Source organism: Arvicanthis niloticus, chromosome 10 (assembly GCF_011762505.2).
Source record: "Arvicanthis niloticus isolate mArvNil1 chromosome 10, mArvNil1.pat.X, whole genome shotgun sequence".
NCBI classification, from domain to species: Eukaryota; Metazoa; Chordata; class Mammalia; order Rodentia; family Muridae; genus Arvicanthis; species Arvicanthis niloticus.
In genome coordinates this window covers 37,764,479-37,786,510 of record NC_047667.1, presented here as the reverse complement: position 1 = coordinate 37,786,510, position 22,032 = coordinate 37,764,479, and the positions used below count along the sequence as shown (strand labels likewise).

Here is a 22,032-nt window from a genome sequence, read left to right as displayed (position 1 = left end):
GCCTCTATGTTCTATTTATATATTCATCTGAGAGGTGTGCATATATCAATATAAAGGATTAACATATAGTACAGTGGTTACATACTGAAGTGATGGGTTTACTCAAGCATAGGGTATAGAAAGAGGAGGGAACTCGTATGCAAAGTCAGGGGTTTGGATCTTGATTCTGAGGATGGTCACATTCTTTGTCAGTCATTTTATCTTCCTATTTAGTAAATATAGATGATGATGTTTCTACTTAAAGGCATTGTGTGATCACTAAATGCAATGTCTACTAAATATTTTGTAGATGGCAAAATTCAGGTTAGAACAGTTTGCTTCACCAAACATGTCTTGTACACACACACCATCTCGGTGAAGCATTGGGCTGTAGGTTGGCCGTAGACTTCAGATACAGTCTGCAGGAAATCAATGTCTGTCGTTGTTCAGAGACAAATGGACAGCTAATACCAATACAGTCCACTACATTTGCTGACTGTAATTCTAAATGTGACTTGGGTTGCCGCTGGATGAGTGTTTGGAAGATGCTGAGACCGAGATGAGAACAACAATATGAACAAGAACAGTTCATAGGCAGATGGAGTAAAACCTGCAGCAGAGCCAAAAGGTGGCTGGTTTACACTTCCTCGGGCAGGGAAACTACACTAGGAACTTAAAAGACCTTTTCTAAACACTGCTGGTTTTAAATAAAAGAACTATGGAAAATACAATTTTCATTTTATGTTTTTTTTTTCTTTTTTTGAGACAGAGTCCAACTGTGATGTTCAGTCTGATCTCCAATGCCCAGGCTTGGGAGTCTCTTTCCTCAGCCTCCAGAGAGAGAGAGTAGATGGGATTACAGGCTGGTGTTGGTGTGAAAGATTTTCAATAGTGTTTTAATGCAAACTTTTTTATGGTAATGAAGCCTGAAACCCCAGTGTGTGGATATTTTACCTTTAGGTGTATGGAGAGCATTTATTTCTATGCTCTATAGAAATCAGGATTCAAAGAAGAGAGGAGGAGGAAGAGGAGGAGGAAGAGGAAGAAGAAGAAGAAGAAGAGGAAGAGGAAGAGGAAGAAGAAGAAGAAGAAGAAGAAGAAGAAGAAGAAGAAGAAGAAGAAGAAGAAGAAGAAGCAGCAGCAGCAGCAACAGCATGCTGTTACATTGTTGATATAAGTTAATAATCTTTTTCATCCCAAACTAACATTAGAGATGTATCAGAAGCATCTTACTGGATTTAACTGTCAAGAAAGGAAGAAACAGTGCCAGCTTGAGGAGTTTAGAGTTGCTGCTTTGTATGCTACTCAGAGGCTTCCAGAATGGTCTACCATCTCAGAACAATTTGTTCACTTCACTTAGAAATTAGAAATGTGTTTTGGCCAATAAATCTAACTTTATTTTGTAGTAGTCATTTTTCTTAATGGAAGTGTTTTCCAGATGTTGCCTAAGTCTAGTCATCTGGGCCCCCGTCCAACAAATGAGGAAAGCTTGATTTCATAGGTTGTCACTGTTGATTTTGCCTAACCTTTGGACTAATTGGTTCATGCTAATCCATTTGCACTGCTATATAAGACTTCCAGCACACTGGAGAAATTCATCTCTCCTTTTACAGGTAAGTGTCGGGGTTAACATGCTTTTTTCTAGAGTTAAGTGTTTCTTTATTAAGTGTGTTTGAAAAAGGACAGTAGTTAGAAAGTTTTGAAAAGAATCATACTTTTATGTGTGATACCTATTGGAAGCCTATGAATTTATACTGAATTAAACTGGAAAGTTGGAGAGACAGTTCGGCTGCTGTTGCTAAACTCAGCTTTATACAAGTTGCTTGTTTTTGTCTCCAGGACATGATTTAAGCCTCACACTGTGAGTACAGACTACTCTTCCAACATGCTCTAAAATAAGCCTGTTTTCTGCTGTTATTCTGAGGTGTTACAGTGGTTGGTAATTTAAGTGAGGTGGCTTTTTATTTTTTATTATATTAAACAGAACAACTACTTTCTCAGGAATTCCAGCTGATTGCCCCCAGCTTTTGTTCTCAGAACAGAGTGGCTTGTTATTGAATTACATTTTCAACAGTTTCTGAATGATAAAGTCTCTGAATGCTGTGCATGACAGACACATTATTTGGTGGTGAGATTAAACAGCAGGTTTCTGATGCTTTTATTTTATCTCAGTGCAGGGCGTCACATCCGAGAACAACCATGGGGTGGAGAATACTTCCCATCTGCTTGTCTCTGCTGCTTCCTGTTTTCTTGATTCAACAAGTTTCATCTCAAGGTAACTTCAGCATCAAAAATGCTTATATTCCATCCCTGCTGTTAAACACCCAGTTGGCTTTTACCGGCAACAAAAGCAACAATGTATTCCTAAGCATGTGCATTTCAATGAGTTTAATGATTTGCAGCCCTACACTTGAAATGTATGCAATGCATTTATGTAGTTTGGAACTCTCATCCTTTGAATTGTGAGAGCTTTGAAGAAGTTCTGAATTTTGATAAAAAAACAATGCCCCTCCTTTATTCCCTCAGTTTTTTACCTGAATTAAAAAAATAAAATACAGACAGTTACACAATAAGATTCTGCTGAAGACACACAACACCATCAAAAAAAAAAAAAAATGAAAAAAAAAGTAATATTTAAATAATAGGTTTTGGTTGTATGTTGACAATTTTTTTTTTAGATAAAATGTTTTATTAGCATTTTAAGTTAGCATACAAAGCAATTAGTTGCATTATGATAGTGTCTTTGTATATATTTTGCCTGTAAAAATATGGATTGGCTCACAGGTTAGCATGTCACCTCTGTGGAGGGAGGGGCAGATGAATGATCTTTGTGTCATTCTATATTTAGGGCAGGAGCTACTGAAGCAATCACAAGAGATAAGATTTAACAAGGCACAAGAATTCCTTTGATGAAATAAGGAAATATTTTTATGTTGGCCAAGGAAATTTACAAAAAACAGTTCATGTTTTATAAACCTATATTACTACCATATATTTAAAATAACTAGGTATGTTGACAAATTTAAGTCAACTTTCACATCAAATAAATTATTATAAAGCATTATAAAGTAATAAATTGTTACCTTAGCATCTTGTTTGCATAGGTAGTATATTATAATGCACATGTATAGTGTTTCAAATGGAATTTTATTAGCCTTAAGTGCTCTCTCTTCCTTGCAGGGAGTATTCACCCTATTTTGGGCTTTACAAATCTGAATGCCATTTCTTATTATCATATTGCAAAGTTCAGTCCTTCTGAGTCGGTCCTGGGTAAATGCCTATTTAGAGAGCTAGCTGCACATTCAGCATAGCCATGGTGGAGAGAACAAACAGTGTGAGACTCAAGTTATTTAGTCATAGCAATATGTGTCTTTAATATATTGTTATGTGTTCCCTTTAATGTACTCAGCATGAGAGAAGGAAAATAAATATCTGTAATTATTACAGTGACATTTTATTTTTAAAATAGATATTTCTGATAAAAATGTCAAAAATTTTCATAGAATCAGAACACAATGGATGATAGCTTGCTTGATCATGGTTCTAGAATCACTCAGATAAGACAAGGTAGAGAACCACAGAAACCAAATATAAATGCCGAGTTAGGAATCATGGCCACAGTCCCCTGCCTCAGATCCTCCAGCTTTCTCATATGGTATTAAGACTCATAACATGGCTGTTTCCTAAGACACTCCCTTTCTTTGTGAAACAATGTTTATTCATTGAAAGTTTATGAAAATTAGTATGACAATCAGTGGGACTGGGAGATGATAGTTTGGGGGTAAACTGTTTGACACACAAGCATGAGGGCTGGATTTCAGATCCCCAGCGCCCGCATGAAAAGCTAGGTGCAGTAGTACATGCCTCCAACCCGAGCTTTGGGAGCCAAGACAGGCTGATCCTGGAGCTCACTGGCCAAGCAGACCAACTCCAATGGCAAGCTTCAGGCACAGTGAGCCATCCTCACCCAGAAAAAAAGGTGCAACTTGATGGAGGAGAGCAGACACAGTCTTCTGGCCTCCACATGTGCATGCACACATACATGTAACTCACACACATGCACACACACACACACACACACACACACACACACACACACACACACATGTACACTCACCCTAGTGGTTTAAGTAAATAGCAATAAGGCTATAACAGACCACCTATGAAAAAGAAGTGGATTTGCTCTAGACATCTATGCTAAGTGTGAAAGCATAATCTTTTGATGTTGTTTTGTCTGCTTCTCCTGCCTTCTCAACCTCTTCTCATTCTTTCTCCTTTATATATAATATATGTATTTATATACATACACTATATATGCATTTTTGTATGTATTGTGCACATATGTATGTAAGCAATCATTCTCAGAGCTATCCTGCTCTTAATTGTTTGTGTATGTATTAAGACTTAAACCTTCCTGGGTTCTCTTGAGATTTTTTTTTCAGTTTCAACATCCACCTATGGATTGGGACATTCCACAGGTGGACTCCATTGTAACAGTCCTGCTGTTTCTTTTGGGGAGAATTTTGCAGTGGTATCTGGCAAATGGTGTTTAGAAATATTTGAGGCTAATTATTCCATCCTATCGCTCTGGTTTGCTTGTTCTCAAACACTAAGTTCATGACCTTTATATCCACATCCAGATCCTGTTTCAAGAGATCTCTCTCACTCCTCCCAACAGAGAACACTTAGGAGAGTCTGTGCTGGCCCAACTAGCCACTCTAATGTCATCACTGAGAGTGAGAAGCAATGGAATTAGTGAAGGCTCCTGCTTCAAACTCAGATACATGACTCTGAAGTCACAATGGGCTATTCGTTTATAATAGTTATTTAATTGATTATCAAAAGTCAGGCATTTATGAGAATAAATGGGATGTACAAATAATGCATATATATTAGCTGATATCTATTAGTTGATATTAGTTGATACATGCAGATATAGCTGTATATTTCTTTATATGCATACACTCACATATATACACATATACATTCAGTAACTTACTGTGTGTCATTGGAAAAGTTATTAAAATTTGTTATCTTTTTTTTTCCAAGACAGGGTTTCTCTGTGTAGCCCTGGCTGTTCTGGAATTTGGTCTGTAGATCAGGTTGGCCTCAAACTCACAGAGATCTGCTGCCTCTGCCTCCTGAGTGCTAGGATTAAAGGCATATGCTACCATGCTCAGCCTGTGTCATCACTTTTACCTTAGGGCTAGTAATACTTTTTTAGATACATTTTTCATAAGTTGGAGAGAATGCATGACTCAGCACTTCGAATAAGATTGTTCAAAAAATGGTCACTAGCAATCATGAGAGCAGCGATCTCTGCAGTTATAACGGCTACCCTTTCCTCAGAAGTATCACTCATCATGCAAGCATTACTTAGCTTGACTTTCAAAGGTGTATCTATAATCCCAGTTTAGTGAAGAATAAAGCGACATCACTAAGATCACATAAAGGCTCCCCCAAACATCAGCTATGTCCATCACTGTGCATTCTCCCCAGCACTGCCCAGTGGGTAAAGCTTCCCTTCTCTGGTGGCTTTGTCCTCCTTGATAGGTCTCTCCTGTTTGAAATGGTTTGGCCGTGTTTACCCTAGTATTGTATACTTTTAGATTTATCAAGCTGTGCAGGGAGATGTGGGGAAGGGTATTCTAGAGGTGCCACCTGCAACTGTGATTATAACTGTCAACACTACATGGAGTGCTGTCCTGATTTCAAGAGAGTCTGCACTACAGGTACGTTCTGAGAGCTGGGCATTGTCTGTCAAGCCCGCTGTCCTGAGCCTGCTTTTGTACCCCTTTGCAGCTCTGTTCTTCCTCCCTCCTGCCTCCTTTGTTTAAGTGCCTTCTTTCCTTTACTGGCATAAATGTTGAAGTACACTGTACATACCTAAGGATGCTTTCAAGGTTTCTGATTACTGGGCATTTGTCACTTGCACATAGGTATTGACTGCTTGCATGTGAAATGTCTTAAGTAAAGATTTAGTACTGTGACTAAGTAGGTACCAAGAAAAAAGGAAGGCATACTTCTTCATTGACAGTTGAGTTTTGCTTGCCTAAGGATGACCCTTTCAGAGTTTCATCAACGGGACCTATAGGCATTGGACTTTTACATATGCTATTTCAACTTTTGGTAGTAAAAGTCTTCCTAAATTATCTGAAGAGACTATTTTAAAGATCAAGAAAACACCAGGCTTAAATGATTAATTTCAAAGCCCCAAAGTTCTAAATTGTGAGTGGTATTCCTGGTGAACAAAATTTGAGCCATTTCTTGTAATAGATTCAGACAAATATAATATTCAGTTTATAAACGCTATAACTAAAATCTGTAAAAGTTATATTTGTATTGGAATTTGCATGTGGAGATGGTAGCTATAGTGTTGTACAGTTTGTGTGTTGAGTAAAGTATTTCAAGCAGACTTTGGGAATCATTGAACTTTCCCACCAAGGGTCTTTCAGTAATAAGCAGTTCTCCTCTCACAGTCCACACCACAGGATTGATTACCTGAAATCTTTCAATCTTACTCTATGCCCAGTTTGTCATTTTAAGAATCTCTGCATTGCAAGTGATTTTTGACCCGAGCAGTGGCTGCTCAACTAGCGTCTGGGGACGTATTGTTTTAAGATATGAAGATTGAATGAGTACAAATTTATAACAAAAAAAATGGCATCATTGGTGTGAGAAGAGAAAGGACCTCATATGAAGCGCAGTTTGCTGTATAACTCTTTTCTAGTTATTTTTTTATTGTGTCTACTCATGTGTAAGCCTCAGCAGTGCTGGGGTGTCTCTTGGTGTGTTACAGGGGAAAAAATGATGGCCCAGCTCATCTAAGTTCTCCCCTGACTTAGGCTGTTGCTATTTGGACACCATCCCTTTAAAGTTAGTTTTTCATAGTTGATGATGTGTGTACTCCAAATTCCAACTAGGAGACTCAAAATGTACCACCCTTGGGACTCTAGTCAGCTGTCAGATGAGACATGCTACAAGATATGTAAGTGTTGCTTTGTAACTAGTAATTCATGATATCTGTTTTGCCCTGGGCAGAGCTCTCCTGCAAAGGACGCTGCTTCGAGTCCTTCGCCCGAGGGAGGGAGTGTGACTGTGACTCCCAGTGCAAACAGTATGGCAAGTGCTGTCCAGATTATGACAGCTTCTGTGAAGAAGGTAAGAACCAGGGCCCCCGAGGCAGTGCTGCTCATCACAGCCAGCCCAGCCCATGCCTTGGCTTCACTGATGGCTAACACACATCTAGTTCTTGATTTTATTAATGTACAAGTTGCTTCATAGTTACCTTTGTTTCACAAAGACAAATTAAAGAAAGCATCTTCCAACGAGAACCTTCACAAAAGCTCCCAAAGCACCAAGATCTCGGGTCCATGAGCAAGGGGGACATGGGCTGAGTGTACATTCTTTTATCTTCCTTTACGGTTGAAAACTTGTCCCCACCTAACGGTACTAACTTCACAAGATCAGCTGTCCTTAGAGCTCTCTGTGCTTTTAGCCTAAATGTATGAGTATATATTTAAAGGCAGAGCACTTCCAGCTTCTTCATATAAAACAACTAGTCACTAACTTTATAGGCAACTTGGCTAAAAAGTTAGTACCTCAGTTAACTAGTTATATGTTCTTCCTATCCCTCCTGTCCCTTCAGCAGTCTCTACACAAAGCTGGTAAATGACAAAGTCAATAAAAGGGACAGGTATAGTCTTATTTAAACCATCTCTGGCCATTAAACCTTGAAGCAATACTCTCACAGTGTAACACCCCCCCCCCCCCTTTAAAAAATGATAGAATGCCTTCTCCTATGTTTGTTCTTAACCATTGTTTGTCAAAATATGAATATCTGTGGAGGCAAAACTGAGATAAGTATTGCTTGCATAATTTGACCATGTTTTTTAGTTAGGTTGTGCCTCTTAGGTTTTTTTTTTTTTTTTTAGAATGGTGGAAACTTAATCAGCAGAGTTGAGGGATGTTTCCTAGCTGGTCAATATTTTTACAGGAAGTATTCTAAAAATACTGGAGACAACGCCCTTGTTTCAACATCCCAGAGCTCAGTGCTCCTGCAGCTTCCAGAAGGCACCATGATGGGGATATAGATTTCCTCACTTCTTTGATAATTATTTTGGCCACGAGACAAGTCAAAACCAAACCAAACAACGCCCTACCTCCCAAATAGCCCAAGAAGTTGTTTTGACAGAGGATGGCTAGGGAAGAAGATTGGGTGATGACGCGCAGAGAGACTGTCATCGTAAATACTCCCAGTACCCTGTGACTCTGAAGCATACCCGGGGCTGAGGTAGGATGTGGAGGACCGGAGGCAGTGCAGGGCAACTTCATTCACAGATTTCATGAAGATAGTCAGGGTCCCAACTGAAAAGGAAAGAATTCTCCAGAGCTGCAGAACGTCATTTAAAATAGCACTGAAACTTACTGCTAAGAGGGTTGCTATAGGTACTCGTTATTGGGATCTAAAAGTCCTAACACTTTGGGAACTGGCAGAAGTCATAGCAATCCAATCGCTTCCCAGCGTGGGCAGAGAGAAGCCTGAAAGGTTATCTGTTTTGGCCACGATCATGAACTAGTACCCGGCAGAGCTGTTACTCAACTTGGCGTTTTATTAAGGGGGAGGAGAAAGAGGGCGAGGTACAGTGCCCAGTTCTTGGAAATAGGAAGGGTTCTGAAGGGATGGTGGGAGCATCAGGATGTATGTACCACTTCTTTTCCCTATCTCCACTGTTGTTTTCTTTTCTTTCAAATCCCTCTCCTTTCTTCTGATTCCCAGGAATGCCCATGCTTCCTCTTTTAGATGCTGAGAAGTGGGGTAGGGGAGGGATAAAAGGCAAAGAAGACACACATCAAACCATTACTATGTGTTAACTTGGGAAGGGCAACATGTCTGTGAAAGAGCATAATGTCTGGGGTTGTGAAATCTTCAAAATATGCTCACACAACTTTTATAATAATCAAGGCACACTGGCATTATTTGACTTAAATTCACACGAAAACAGGAAAAATATAATTATGATTCCCTAGTGTATGTTTTTTCCCATCATCCATATGCAGTATTATTTTTATAACTGTGGAATGATGACAAGATAGATGAAGCTCATAGAATTACAACTTGTTTTGGGTAGGCATTCCCCTTTAGAAATGTTGTATATACATCTCACTTAAACATGGGAAAATGTTTAATAATTTGGCCTCTATTCCTAGGTCAAAGAGGTAGACACCCAGAAGCCTACACCCAGAGCGTTGACATCTTGGGACTCTTGTCTATCATAATTTTCCAGTTTGAGAATCGCTATTTTATAGCAATGTGTTCTCTAAATTATTGGAGTTACTTGTGTTGGGCTATAGCTGTCCTGTATTGACATCAGTATCGCCTCTTGAAACCCCAAGAATCCACCCTTTTTAGTTAGCACTGCTGATGAGTCTAACCCGGATGTTAATCAATCTGTCTTGCTTGGCCTCAGTTCATAATCCCACACCAGCATCTCCAAAGACTGCACCTCTGCCTCCAAGAGCATCTCATACCATCAAATCAACCACCAAACGCTCACCCAAATCACCAAAAAAGAAGACTAAGAAAGTTGTAGAATCTGAGGAAATAACAGAAGGTAGGAAGATGATAGACATCACTACAGGAGATTTCTGAACTGAAATAACCTGTAGGTGGACTATTCATATGAATATCCTCAAAAGGTCATCTTTTGAGTCACGAAACACTCATCATATATTTTGTTTACTTGATTTAAGTTAAAAGCTAAGCCAACATATAAACCCTTGGGATATTTATAGCCCTTATTTACCAAACCCGGCATGAGACTTCTTCTCAGAAGAGGCAAATCTCATTGAAAAAATGAAAACTTACAGTTTTTCCCCCTCTATTTTTCACAGAATTAGATTGTGTGAATTTTAGCAGGTATTGGAAAATCAGGAGAAAGTTCTACTGTTGGGATATATATGATAAACTAAGATGTCTTGCTTGTTTAGCTGATAGCTTTACAAGCAAGTAGTTACATTACCCATAAAGTGACAGCACACTCCAATGCTCGAAGACCAGCTATCAGCATTTCTTGTTGTATGTGGACCAGCAGTTCTTTTTGCTTTGTTTTGTTCTAAATCACAGTTGGTGTGATCAAACTTTTTATTTGATTTATAGAACATTCTGTTTCTGAAAATCAAGAGTCCTCCTCCTCCTCCTCTTCTTCTTCTTCAACTATTCGGAAAATCAAGTCTTCCAAAAATTCAGCTAATAGAGAATTACAGAAGAACCCAAAAGGTTTGAGCATTGATAAAGATCAAAGACTCTATCAATGCCATGCTAACAATAATTTTTCAAAAAGTAATGTGTGTTGATGGAACAGTTTGAGATCTCAGTATTTGGGGAGTATGTAACTATGGAAACACTCAGTTTAAAAAGTGCCAAATGAATAGAGCTTACAGAAAATCAGTGGTAAGCAGCTAAGTAAGTCTTCATAGAAAGGGATTTGAAGATGCTGTAACTGTAGAAACGTAGACGGTACTGGCGACAATGGTTTTCAACAGTCTGCTGCAATTCCTGTTTATCTGATCACTGTCTTCTCCTCTTCCCGCTCTGCCCCAGCTTTTGGTTTCTCTTCTACAATTTTATTAACATAAACTTATATAGTGTTTTCCCCACATTAATCCTTGACATTCTCTGAAACCTCCAGGGAAAGGCAAGATTATCATTCCTGTTATACTGATCTTTATTATTTTCCTATTTTAAAAATCATATGTGTTGCACTTCTTTCTGCAAATTAAAGAATAGGCTGTTTTTTTCCTGAAAAGAGATTCCATCTGATTTGTTATTTGTATTTCCTGAAATTCTAAAATACATTCTGTTTCTAGTAAGTAGTGGAATTTTGAGGAACATTTCCCTGGGTGATGGTAGTTTCTCTGAAACATTCTTCAGTCTACTAGCTAGACAGTCTAACTTCAAGTCACTGCAAGAATCCTACTTTTGATGGACGTGCAATACAAATTTGCTAAACAGAATTCCTATCAGTGGAAGGCTCTTTGGGCTTAGGAGGTCCCTAAAGGGTAGCTGCTTTGGGGAATTTTAAATAGAATATATTTATTTATTTATTTATTTATTTATTTATTATTTATTTATTTATTGCCTTGACATCCTAATAGCCTGTGTCCTGTGAACTATTGAGTTTAACCATGCAGTTGAGAAGGAGCAGCTCATGCCCTATGTATTGCAACTAGGTTCAGCAGAAACTAGTCAGCTGCAAAGACTGGATCCAAATCCTCAGAAGCCTTTGCAGTAGTTAGTGTAAAGAAGCTATCAGAGGTTGGAGCCACGTTTCTAGGAAGGAGGGACAACACTGAACACTATAGGATGGGGGTGGGTGGCATGTGTGGACCAGGTGAGGGGATAACATGAACACAGACACACATTCATGACACTGACCACTTGGATGACTTCAAGCTGCCACTTCAAAATAACAAGATTTTATTTTGTTCTCTAGTAAAAGCAAGCAAGAAAAACACCCCTAAAAAGAAACCTAATCCAGAACCACCAGTTGTGGATGAAGCCGGAAGTGGAATGGATGATGGTGCGACCAAGCTCACCCCACCTCCTGACCCTCCTACTACTCCACACAACAAAGTCACCACAGCTCCCAAGACTACAGCAGCAAAGCCAGTAACTCCTAAACCCAGTCTTGCACCTAATTCTGAGACATCCAAAGAGGCATCTTCAGCTTCCAATAAAGAGACAACAGTTGAAACAAAGGAGACTACTGAGACAAATAAACAGTCTTCCTCCAGTAAAAAAGAGAAGACTACTAAAGAGACCCGGAATGCAGAGAAAACATCTGCTAAAGATGTTGAACCCACATCTACAACTCCCAAGAACTCAGCTCCCACTACTACCAAGAAGCCTGTAACTACAACCAAGGAACCTGTTCCTACCACTCCCAAGGAGCCTGAACCCACCACCAAGGAACCAGCTCCTACAACCTCTAAGGAGCCACCTCCCACCACCCCCAAAGAACCAGCTCCTACAACCCCTAAGGAGCCAGCTCCCACCACCCCCAAAGAACCAGCTCCCACCACCCCCAAGGAGCCAGCTCCCACCACCCCCAAAGAACCAGCTCCTACAACTCCTAAGGAGCCAGCTCCCACCACCCCCAAAGAACCAGCTCCTACAACCCCTAAGGAGCCAGCTCCCACCACCCCCAAAGAACCAGCTCCTACAACCCCTAAGGAGCCAGCTCCCACCACCCCTAAGGAGCCAGCTCCCACCACCCCCAAGGAGCCAGCTCCCACCACCCCCAAGGAGCCAGCTCCCACTACCCCCAAGGAGCCAGCTCCCACCACCCCCAATGAGCCAGAACCCACCACCCCCAAGGAACCTGAACCTACCACCCCCAAGGAACCTGAACCCACCACCCCCAAGGAACCTGAACCCACCACCCCCAAAGAGCCTGCTCCCACCACTCACAAGGAGCCAGCTCCCACCACCCCCAAGGAGCCAGCTCCCATCACCCCCAAGAAGCCAGCTCCCACCACCCCCAAGGAGTCAGCTCCCACCACCCCCAAGAAGCCAGCTCCCACCACCCCCAAGGAGCCTGAACCCACCACCCCCAAGGAGCCTGAACCTACCACCCCCAAGGAACCTGAACCCACCACCCCCAAAGAGCCTGCTTCCACCACTCCCAAGGAGCCTGAACCCACCACCCCCAGGGAGCCTGAACCCACAACCCCCAAGGAACCTGAATCTACCACCCTCAAAGAGCCAGCTCCCACCACCAAGAAGCCTGAACCCACCACCCCCAAGGAGCCAGCTCCCACCACCCCCAAGGAGCCTGCACCAACTACCACCAAGGAACCTAAACCCACCATTCCTGAGGATCCTGAACCCACTACTCCTAAGACCCCTGATGAAGTAACAGCTGAGTTTGCTGAGGCAACCACACCAAAGGCTCTTGAAAATAATCCCAAGAAGCCCACTGTACCAACAACTGAGACTCCTGAGGTGAGCAAACCTGAAATGACAACTGCTAAAGAAAAGACAACAGAAAAAGATACAACCCAAACTACTACTATCATCCCTAAGAGGCCAACAGAGACAACAATCATACCAGGAGAGACTACTGAATCAAAAGCAAGTACCACCACTCAAATGATGTCTACAACTCAAGATACCACATCACCCAAAGTCACTACTCTGAAAGCAACAACTCCTGCACCCAAAGAAACTGCTCCAACAGAAGAGATTCAGAACAAACCTCAAGAAACAACTCCTGCATCAGAAGATTCTGATGATTCTAAGACAACTCTAAAACCACAGAAACCAACCAAAGCACCCAAGCCCGTTTCTACCAAAAAGCCAACCAAAGCACCCAAGAAGCCCACCTCTACCAAAAAGCCAAAGACACCAAAAGTGAGAAAACCAAAAACAACACCATCTCCCCTAAAGACGACTTCAACAAGGCCTGAATTGAATACAACCCCTCTAGAAGTCACACTGCCAACCTCCACCACCCCTAAACAAACTCCAAACTCTGAAACAGCTCAAGTAAATCCAGATCATGAAGACGCAGATGGAGGTGAAGGAGAAAAACCTCTGATTCCCAGGCCCCCTGTGCTATTCCCCACAGCTATTCCAGGCACTGATCTCCTGACGGGGGCACTCAATCAAGGCATTAACATCAATCCTATGCTTTCAGGTAAGAATCAGTTACTTCCCTCTTCTAGCATCTTTCTACGAGATTCATTATCTCGAACTCTAACTCGGGAACCTATCAAGCTTGGTTATAGCTTCCTTACAGGTGTGTAGATTAAGAGTAATGGTAGAATATTTATTATCCAGGAGACTGAGGAGTAATTAGCATCAGAAATCTCGTGTTGGCTAACTCCAGACATGTCTGTTGGGAGCAGAAATGGGGTAGAGAATGTTAAAATAATTTAGGCAGGACCTTATCCTTTAGAGTACAATGCAAAGACAAAAAAGCCATCTCCTTTTCTCAGTGACTGAAAACATCAGTGTCTAATAAATACCTCATATACATGAAGATCAAGATAACCTGGCTTCTTACACCTCACTGTTATTTTTATGTAACATTCCTGAATGGTATTATGTTAGGTAAATATGGAATATTACCACTTCCTTTTCTCTTTACTAGTTCTTAGAAGGGTAAACAGGAAACAGAATCCTGTAAGGATTTGAAAAGAACAGATTGCTTTCCTCCTTCTGTTCTATATTAAGTTTTTCGTTGACTTCTTCCGTTTTGTATTAATTTTTTTTGTTGATTTTAGATGAAACCAATTTGTGCAATGGCAAGCCAGTAGACGGACTGACTACTCTGCACAATGGGACATTAGTTGCATTTCGAGGTGAGTTATGAATATACAAACCCGCTTCTTCCTGCTTTGTGTTGGTATTTCCTGAGAACAAAGTCACAAGGCGCTAATTGAACTGTATGATTCTACAATAAATGAGAACATCATTAATCTATGTACATAAATGCAACAAAAAACGTGACTTGTTATCGCTTGAGGTTTCTTTGGGCCTGTGTGTTTGCCTGTGCGTGGATAGAATTTCAAAGTTTCAACTTCAAATTAAATGAAGTGACAGAGATTTGCATTCTCTAAACAATTTTCTTAGAAAATTATTCCTCCACTGTGTGGTAAGAAAAGTTGTACTTTTTTTCCCCCCAGAGTTACAGAGAATTAAGTAAATTTCCCATGGACTTAATGTTATTTTTGTCTTTTTAGAACATAGATTAAGAATGAACAATAAAAAATTATACACAGTAAAGGTCAATAGATTGTACTAGTCATTAAGTTATAATGCCAATTCTATATAGTAAAAACACTGAAAGCCAGAGAGCTCTAAGTCACAAAGGCAAAAAGATCTTAGGGAAAGTAGAAAACTGAAGTAGAGCTGATGTGATGACTTAATCAATGGAAGAAGGTAGCGACTGTCAAGCCTGGTGGCCTGTATTGACCTTTGAGACCTATACCAAGGCAGGAGAAAATGGACTCCCACTCTGAGACCTACACTGAGAGAGGAGAGCACTAATGCCTACAAGTTTTCCCATGACCTCCACATGGACCCTGCAAACCCAGATACATAGAAAAAAAAAATCAAATCAAATTAAAATCAAGGTGGGTGTGGTAACACACCCCCATAATCCCAACACCCAGGAGGTGGATCTCTCTTAGTTCAAGGCCAGCCTGGTGTACAGATTGTCTCAAAAACAACCTCAAAAGTTCAATTAAAATAAAATTAAAACTAGAAACTAAACTATCTCAAAAGATCTTTTGCTATATTTTGGATCTAAGAAATATCTTAGGAATACACAAATTTTCTTTTTCACCAGGCTCTACGTCCAGGCATTTAACATACTGACTCCATTTTTCTTTATAACCCTTTTCTGTGGGGACACAGTTTAGTATTCAGACTGCAGACTGACAAGTCTCTTTAATTTTTAGGTCATTATTTCTGGATGCTGAATCCATTCAGACCACCATCTCCACCACGCAGAATTACCGAAGTCTGGGGTATTCCCTCTCCCATTGACACTGTTTTTACTAGATGTAACTGTGAAGGAAAAACTTTCTTCTTTAAGGTAACACAAATACTGTTTAGGAAGAAACAATGCAGTTTGCACCTCGTCATAACATCATCTTAACCTTCAACTTGGAAATGATGCATTGCTCTCTTAGAAAAATGACGATTTGATACTATTTATGATCTACTTACTCAAATTTAACCAATTTATTGTGTTCTCCCTACTCTTAAATCCGAGGATGAATTCCAGAAACATGTCTACAAAACCTTTAACATCATTTTCTTCTTTAAACAACCAGGATTCTCAGTACTGGCGCTTTACCAATGATGTAGCAGATCCTGGGTATCCTAAACAAATTGTCAAAGGCTTTGGAGGACTGACAGGGAAGATAGTGGCTGCTCTTTCAATAGCCAAGTACAAGGACAGGCCTGAATCTGTGTACTTCTTCAAGAGAGGTATGTATTACATAATTGTCAATGTGACACTATTATTTTTTTTTAAAGATTTATTTATCTTATTTATATGAGTACACTGTAGTTGTCTTCACACACACCAGAAGTAATCAGATCCCATTACAGATGGTTATGAGCTACTATGTGGTTGCTGGGAATTGAACTCAGGACCTCTGGAAGAGCAGTACTCTTAACCACTGAGCCATTTCTCCAGCCCATCCCCCCTACCCCTGGCCCCTTTTTAATTGCTAGGTTTACTATCAAAAAGTATTCTTAATGGCAAGAATAAAATAGCTTTAATGAGCAAATATTGCAGGCCATAAGAAGTATTTAGATCTCCTGCAATGTGAACCATAAAACATCTGGACTTTTAGATCACTAATATAAGGAATGCAATTTGTTGGATTCATTTGTTCAACACATATTTCAGGTCTTAGTTATTACTATTTTCCAAGAGCATTAACAGTAGCCATTATTAAACATATATTTGTGAAAAAACAAAAAAAAAACATAGAGGCAACTGTAACCTATTCCTTTGTGGGTGGATTAGCATGGGTTGTTTGTTGTGCCTTTCCTACTGTGTAACAGGTGGCAACATCCAGCAGTACACTTATAAACAGGAGCCCATGAAGAAGTGCACAGGGAGGCGGCCTGCCATCAACTACTCAGTGTACGGGGAGGCAGCGCAGGTCAGGAGGCGCCGCTTTGAGCGTGCTGTTGGACCTTTCCAGACACACACCTTCAGGATCCATTACTCGGTGCCCATCAGAGTCTCTTATCAAGACAAAGGTAATTTTCACCATGTCAAGAATGCTGTCATAAAGAGTAATAATTTCTTATGAAGTCACCCTTATTAAATATAAATATTGGCCATAAAAGTACTAACAATTTAGGCTTATTGATGTAAAACAAATCCATTTGCCTTCCTGAGTAATAACCAAGATCAATTCTTTGTTGGTAAAGAAAGTAGTTTATTCAAGCCTGTTAATTATAGCAAACAACAAGCACAGTATACAAATCCGTATCCCTCAAGACAGCTCAAAAAGTGAGGTGTAATGTCATGGCAGAGAACAAACTCAAAACCTAGGTTTGTGTAGCTCTAAGGTTGTAAACTCTTTCAAACCTTTTATTAAAAATTTTCCCCTCAGGTTTCCTCCACAATGAAGTCAAAGTGAGCACAATGTGGAGAGGATTTCCAAATGTTGTTACTTCAGCAATAACACTGCCTAACATTAGAAAACCCGATGGCTATGATTACTACGCCTTTTCCAAGGGTAAGTTAATTGGTCAGTTTCATGAACTTCATTCGAGTTGATCTCATCTGAGGAAGCACAAATGTAATTTAAGTGGAAACAGCAAGTGTACCATACTGACTTTAAGTAAAAAACCAACTTCAGTGCTTACTCACTATGAAGGGAGAGACTGCTACACTAATTTTATTGAACTGGAAGAAGTACAGACCAGTTCTACTGCATTGTTAGGACATCAGGAGAAAACTGGTATGGAGAAACAGTATTTGCTGCTATCACAAGTGACTCTTAAAGACTCTTAAAGCATGTATTATTACAGTCTACACTTGTGTTCAAAACATTCAGGGAACCCAGTTTTATTAAGTAAAGTTTATTGTCCAGGATACTTAGCTTTGGAAAGACCAGTTATCTAAATTATTCTGCCCATGATTCTATAATATGAATTCCTAAGAAATATACTTTAAAAATGGTTAAAGCCAAAATGAATCATCTTTTAAATTAACTATTTTTTAAATACTTATTTCAAAAAGGAAGAGTTGAACCTGAAGGATGATGAAAGAGTATTCATTCCATCACTCTAATTACTTTTTGTCTAAAAGTTAATGAAATTCATTTTTGATACTGAAATGATACTGACTTTGAATACAGCACTCAATACAAATTTAAATGTTTTCTTTCTTTTTAATTAAAAGGATGTTTTCTCTTCTATTTAGATCAATACTATAATATTGATGTGCCTACTAGAACAGCAAGAGCAATTACCACTCGTTCAGGGCAGACCCTCTCCAAAATCTGGTACAACTGTCCTTAAACTGATTGGCAAAGAAGAGTCATCGAAGTGAAATGAAGAAAACAGTGATACCTTTTGACATTGAAATACATTTTATTAATAAAGAACGTTGAAATGAGCATACCTATTTAAATACAAAACAATTCTCAACCTGACAATCATTATATTAAAACAGATTCACCAATCTTATTCACAAGTGTCATAGTTTCTAGATCACTTAATTAATATTCCCTCTATTTATTCCTCCTCTTCCTCCCATTGCATGGCTTATACCTGTAGAAGGAAATAATAAAATTCATGTTCAATAGAAATATCTAAGATACAGATATAAAAAGATATTCTCCATGTTGACTGGTAATTATTATAAATGGGTTATTAGATTTATGTTCATATGGTCCAATAAGTTATTTTGGAGAATGAAAATACTAAAATCTTCTATTTCTTTACTAGCTACAATAGCCACAAAACTTTCATTGCAGAAAAAAAAAATAACAATGTAAGAATACAGGTAGAGTTACTATGAATACACAGTACGCTAACACTTGATTTTCCAAATCTTTTTTTTTTTTTGATTTAATGAAATAAAATATACCAATTGTAAGAACACATTCATTTTATAACTATGACAAACTGCCTAAAAGAAGCTTTCTGGTTAAGTGCCACATGATCAACATGCAATTATAATCAATCCTTAGATTTACCTTACAAACTTGATACACATGTTATTATCCCACATATGAAGTAAACAGTATGTCAGAAACGTACCTCTTTGTCGGTTAAACTGACGACCACGAACACCCTGTCTCAAGGTCGTCTGAAGTCTTACTCGTCTGAAAGGCTTCGGCTGACTACTACTGGTATCTAAAGAAAGCATCAAGACATATGGAAAGCAAGTTAAAAAAACCAGGGAAGCAGCTATAATTATTAAATCAACACACTGACAAACACAGATGTACCAGTTTTTTCAACATTCAAGTCTGTTTCTAAGAGCAAAGGAAGCTAAGCAATTACACAAGCACACTCACAAAACAAGTAGTATGATAAAAACATCTAAAAATTTTATTTGGAGAAGAAATAGAGTTTATTTATTCAATTACTCGACCAATTTATGAGGTTTTTACTTAAGGCAACTACTCAGGTATACACATGGTGCCAAAGACAAGGGAATAAATATGGCAACGAAGAATCAGGTCCCTGAGCAGACAGAATATTGTAACATATCTGATGCGTAGCTTTGTCTAATACCTCAAATAGGCAAATCCTGCCAGTTCACAAAAGTAAACTTGCCATAGCCACATATCTATATCTTGTTCAAGTCATTGTCTTTATTCTGTATGGCAACAGCTTCCAAATTTGGCTATGAATTTTAGCCTCTTATACACCATGGCCAAACCAACTGCAGTGTCACGTCACTATTGTATGTGAAGAATTTCAATTGTTTTTTATCTCCATGAAACTCAAAGCAATTATGAAGATCTAGGTGATCTTTCTTCATCACTCCTCTCATACACTCTTGAATCTCACTCCTCATTCTGCTCCAGTCACATGACCTCGTTGTGACTTTGAATGTCTCAAGCACATTATAAGACTTTATATAAACCACATAGTTTTAATCCTTTTCTAAATGTCATTTTCTTGAACATGCTTTCTATGAAATTCTCTGCTGTGTTAGGCATTTAAATTTGCTGAATGAGTACCAAGTCAGAGGTACAGTGTCACCCACTATGAAATTAACGGAAAGACATTCTATTTCCTGGGAACAACCAACCCCAAGTTCTCACTCAAGGGATAGTTTGTTAACTAGTATTAATTCTAGTACAGAGGCGAGACAATTCTCAAAGAATATCAACAGAACTAATAATTATCATACCTATAATTTCTGATCCTCGTGTGCATAAAGCTGAGAGTTACAACTTATTATATTATATTATTTGCAATTCTGACTTTAAGGTTCAGTATGCAATGTGGCTATGTAAAGAAGCTAGCTGTTGAAATACGGGTGTGGGAGCTGAACCTAGAGATGCTGACCAACTGATTGACATGCTACAGGGAAGCAAATAAGAGGAACAGGAAGACTATGTGACTATAAAATAAAATGAAGGAGGTCTATTACAACATACGAATGCTCTGTAGGAACTTCAGAATAACCATCATAAAGGAAAATCAAAATGATTAGAGTGGATGAAGTACTGCACTTCCTCAAACCTGAAGTCGAACTGCCTACACATTCTGAGGTAAAAGCCTCACATAAAATTTTACTGAGTGGAATTTCTAGAGCCAAGCTTGCATCCTAGCATGAAGTTTATGAGCCACATGACCTTCAAGAGTTATTTAACCTTTCATTGTTTTAGTTTAGCTTAAAATATGGGAATGACTTCCTACCAAACTGTGTTTTTGTGAGAATCAAATAATATATGTAAAAGGCTTGAGAATAGCCTATAACATTCAGTACTGAATAGATGTTGAGTAGAATCTGTAGAAGTAACTTTTATTATAGGAAAACCTGTAGAAGTAACTTTTATTATAGGAAAGACATAATCTTTTCCAAAAATTACATTAAAATCTAGAAGATGACTCTTTACATTAGTAAATTTCAAACATGGTTTTGAAATAATTGGAGTCCCATCTTTCAACTCTCCATTATCAAATCTGCTCTGGTTCGAATGGAAGGAAGAAACACAGGAGCAAGTACTCCTTAGATTCCTTTCTCGTACAACCATTCCCACCAATTCAAGTAGCACCTTTATAAAGGTGAACAATTCATATGACCTGAGAAGAAACCAGACTACAAGCAGCACATTTAAGAGACCCGAGTATTTTTCAGGATCTGTGCTGATGCCATTTATCTAGACAAAATGTATGTGAATTCTTCCTTTGGTGTGGACCCACCTTCTGCATGGTCCGTAATCAATGCCAGAGTATGTGTGTAATAATAACGTAAACACAAAGCAAGCTCCTTTTCATGATAAAATATCCCCTTTAAGTAACAGGTTTTAAAAGTCAGGAGTATGGACTTGAGAGCGCTGTCTCTGGTAAGCATCTGTATAGACAAGAGCAAGAATCACAAGCTGCATGGAAACAGTACTTACCCACAGAGGAGCTGGAAGGAGGATCTTGGCTGGTTGAGGGAAGATCTGATTCATCAGACGCTTGGACAGGCTCTTCTTCCTGCTGGCTATCAATTTCTAGGCCTGCCTCTGAACTAATACTAAGAAATAAATATTGATTAGAAAATATAAAACTGACTATAGAATTTACTTTAAATGTTCCTAAGTTCTTTTGATTTATATCTACTTTCAGAGTTCTACTTTAACTAAGAATTAGACTCAGCTACAAGTTGTCAAGTGTGTTTATTTTTAATCATAAGGTGGAGCAGGGGATGGGATGAGCGGTTTCCTTCCCTTTCTTACTAGAATACTCTCCAATTTTACTTTCTGTTTTACCACTGTTTCAACAGCTCTTTTTTCATTTGACAAGTATGTTTATGATCTTGACACTCACAGGAATATATTAGACTTTGATAAACTCCCAAACATAAATAGTTACAGCAGATCGTAAGTCACCCTGAGCACTAAGCCAGACCTAACAAGCTCTGGGCATGGGAGTTCCTAGCTCAGTGGCTATATTTTCATCTTTCTCCCTTTAAGAAGCGCATGAGAGTAGATAGTAGAACGCACGAATCTGGCCTAATTTTTACTTAAAAAAAAAAATCATCTGCAAATATTAGTGCAGTTACTGATAACAACTTACCTGAGACACCCAAGGTTGCAAGATGGGAACATGTAAATGGCACGGGGCTGAAGTTAAGGCTTTTAATTCTCACTGAGCTGGTTACCAGTAGAATGGTCTAAGCAAATTATTGTTAACATGCTCTGAACTTAATTTCTATGATGGGAAGTAATACATTTTAGGAATAGTGTGTGGGTTAGAAGGAAAAATGTAAAGTGACCTGAAAATATGTATATAATTAGTAACAGCTAGCGTTCTCACTAGGACTTGTAACCTCCCCTAAT

At 39.0% G+C, this 22,032-nt stretch overlaps 2 protein-coding genes across 4 annotated transcripts in view; one reads left to right on the top strand and one right to left on the bottom strand.

Annotated features, from left to right (window-relative positions):
• Window positions 1–1,538: 1,538 nt before the first annotated feature.
• Prg4 (proteoglycan 4) lies at window positions 1,539–18,208 on the top strand. 3 transcript variants are annotated; one of them, XM_034513044.2, is made up of 13 exons: window positions 1,539–1,592; window positions 2,152–2,254; window positions 5,589–5,711; window positions 7,021–7,140; window positions 9,450–9,593; window positions 10,139–10,258; window positions 11,475–13,679; window positions 14,269–14,346; window positions 15,448–15,584; window positions 15,826–15,982; window positions 16,568–16,768; window positions 17,128–17,253; window positions 17,943–18,138. In XM_034513044.2, exons 2-13 carry the CDS (start codon window positions 2,179–2,181, stop codon window positions 18,038–18,040), a joined length of 3,585 nt encoding a protein of 1,194 aa, XP_034368935.1. In that variant the 5' UTR covers window positions 1,539–1,592; window positions 2,152–2,178; the 3' UTR covers window positions 18,041–18,138. The 3 variants fall into 3 exon arrangements, with proteins under 3 accessions (XP_034368935.1, XP_034368939.1, XP_034368938.1); XM_034513047.2 differs by lacking the exons at window positions 9,450–9,593; window positions 10,139–10,258 and having other exon boundaries at window positions 1,571–1,592; window positions 17,943–18,208; XM_034513048.2 differs by lacking the exons at window positions 5,589–5,711; window positions 9,450–9,593; window positions 10,139–10,258 and having other exon boundaries at window positions 1,545–1,592; window positions 17,943–18,208.
• Tpr (translocated promoter region, nuclear basket protein) overlaps window positions 18,093–22,032 on the bottom strand; it is a 57,530-nt gene continuing 53,590 nt past the window's right edge. The window contains exons 50-52 of the mRNA XM_034513043.2: window positions 21,109–21,227; window positions 18,785–18,880; window positions 18,093–18,292 (exon numbers count right to left, since the gene is read on the bottom strand). Of these exons, the coding sequence (XP_034368934.1) occupies window positions 18,237–18,292; window positions 18,785–18,880; window positions 21,109–21,227 (271 nt within the window). The 3' untranslated portion in view covers window positions 18,093–18,236. The remainder of the gene's footprint in view (window positions 18,293–18,784; window positions 18,881–21,108; window positions 21,228–22,032) is intronic.

What these genes read in the sequence shown, in the direction of transcription:
- Prg4 (XM_034513044.2), top strand. Translation starts at nt 2,179, where the DNA reads ATGGGGTGGAGAATACTTCCCATCTGCTTGTCTCTGCTGCTTCCTGTT. An exon ending in TCAACAAGTTTCATCTCAAG is followed by an intron (nt 2,255 to 5,588) that starts GTAACTTCAGCA and finishes GTATACTTTTAG; the next exon opens with ATTTATCAAGCTGTGCAGGG. An exon ending in CAAGAGAGTCTGCACTACAG is followed by an intron (nt 5,712 to 7,020) that starts GTACGTTCTGAG and finishes TGCCCTGGGCAG; the next exon opens with AGCTCTCCTGCAAAGGACGC.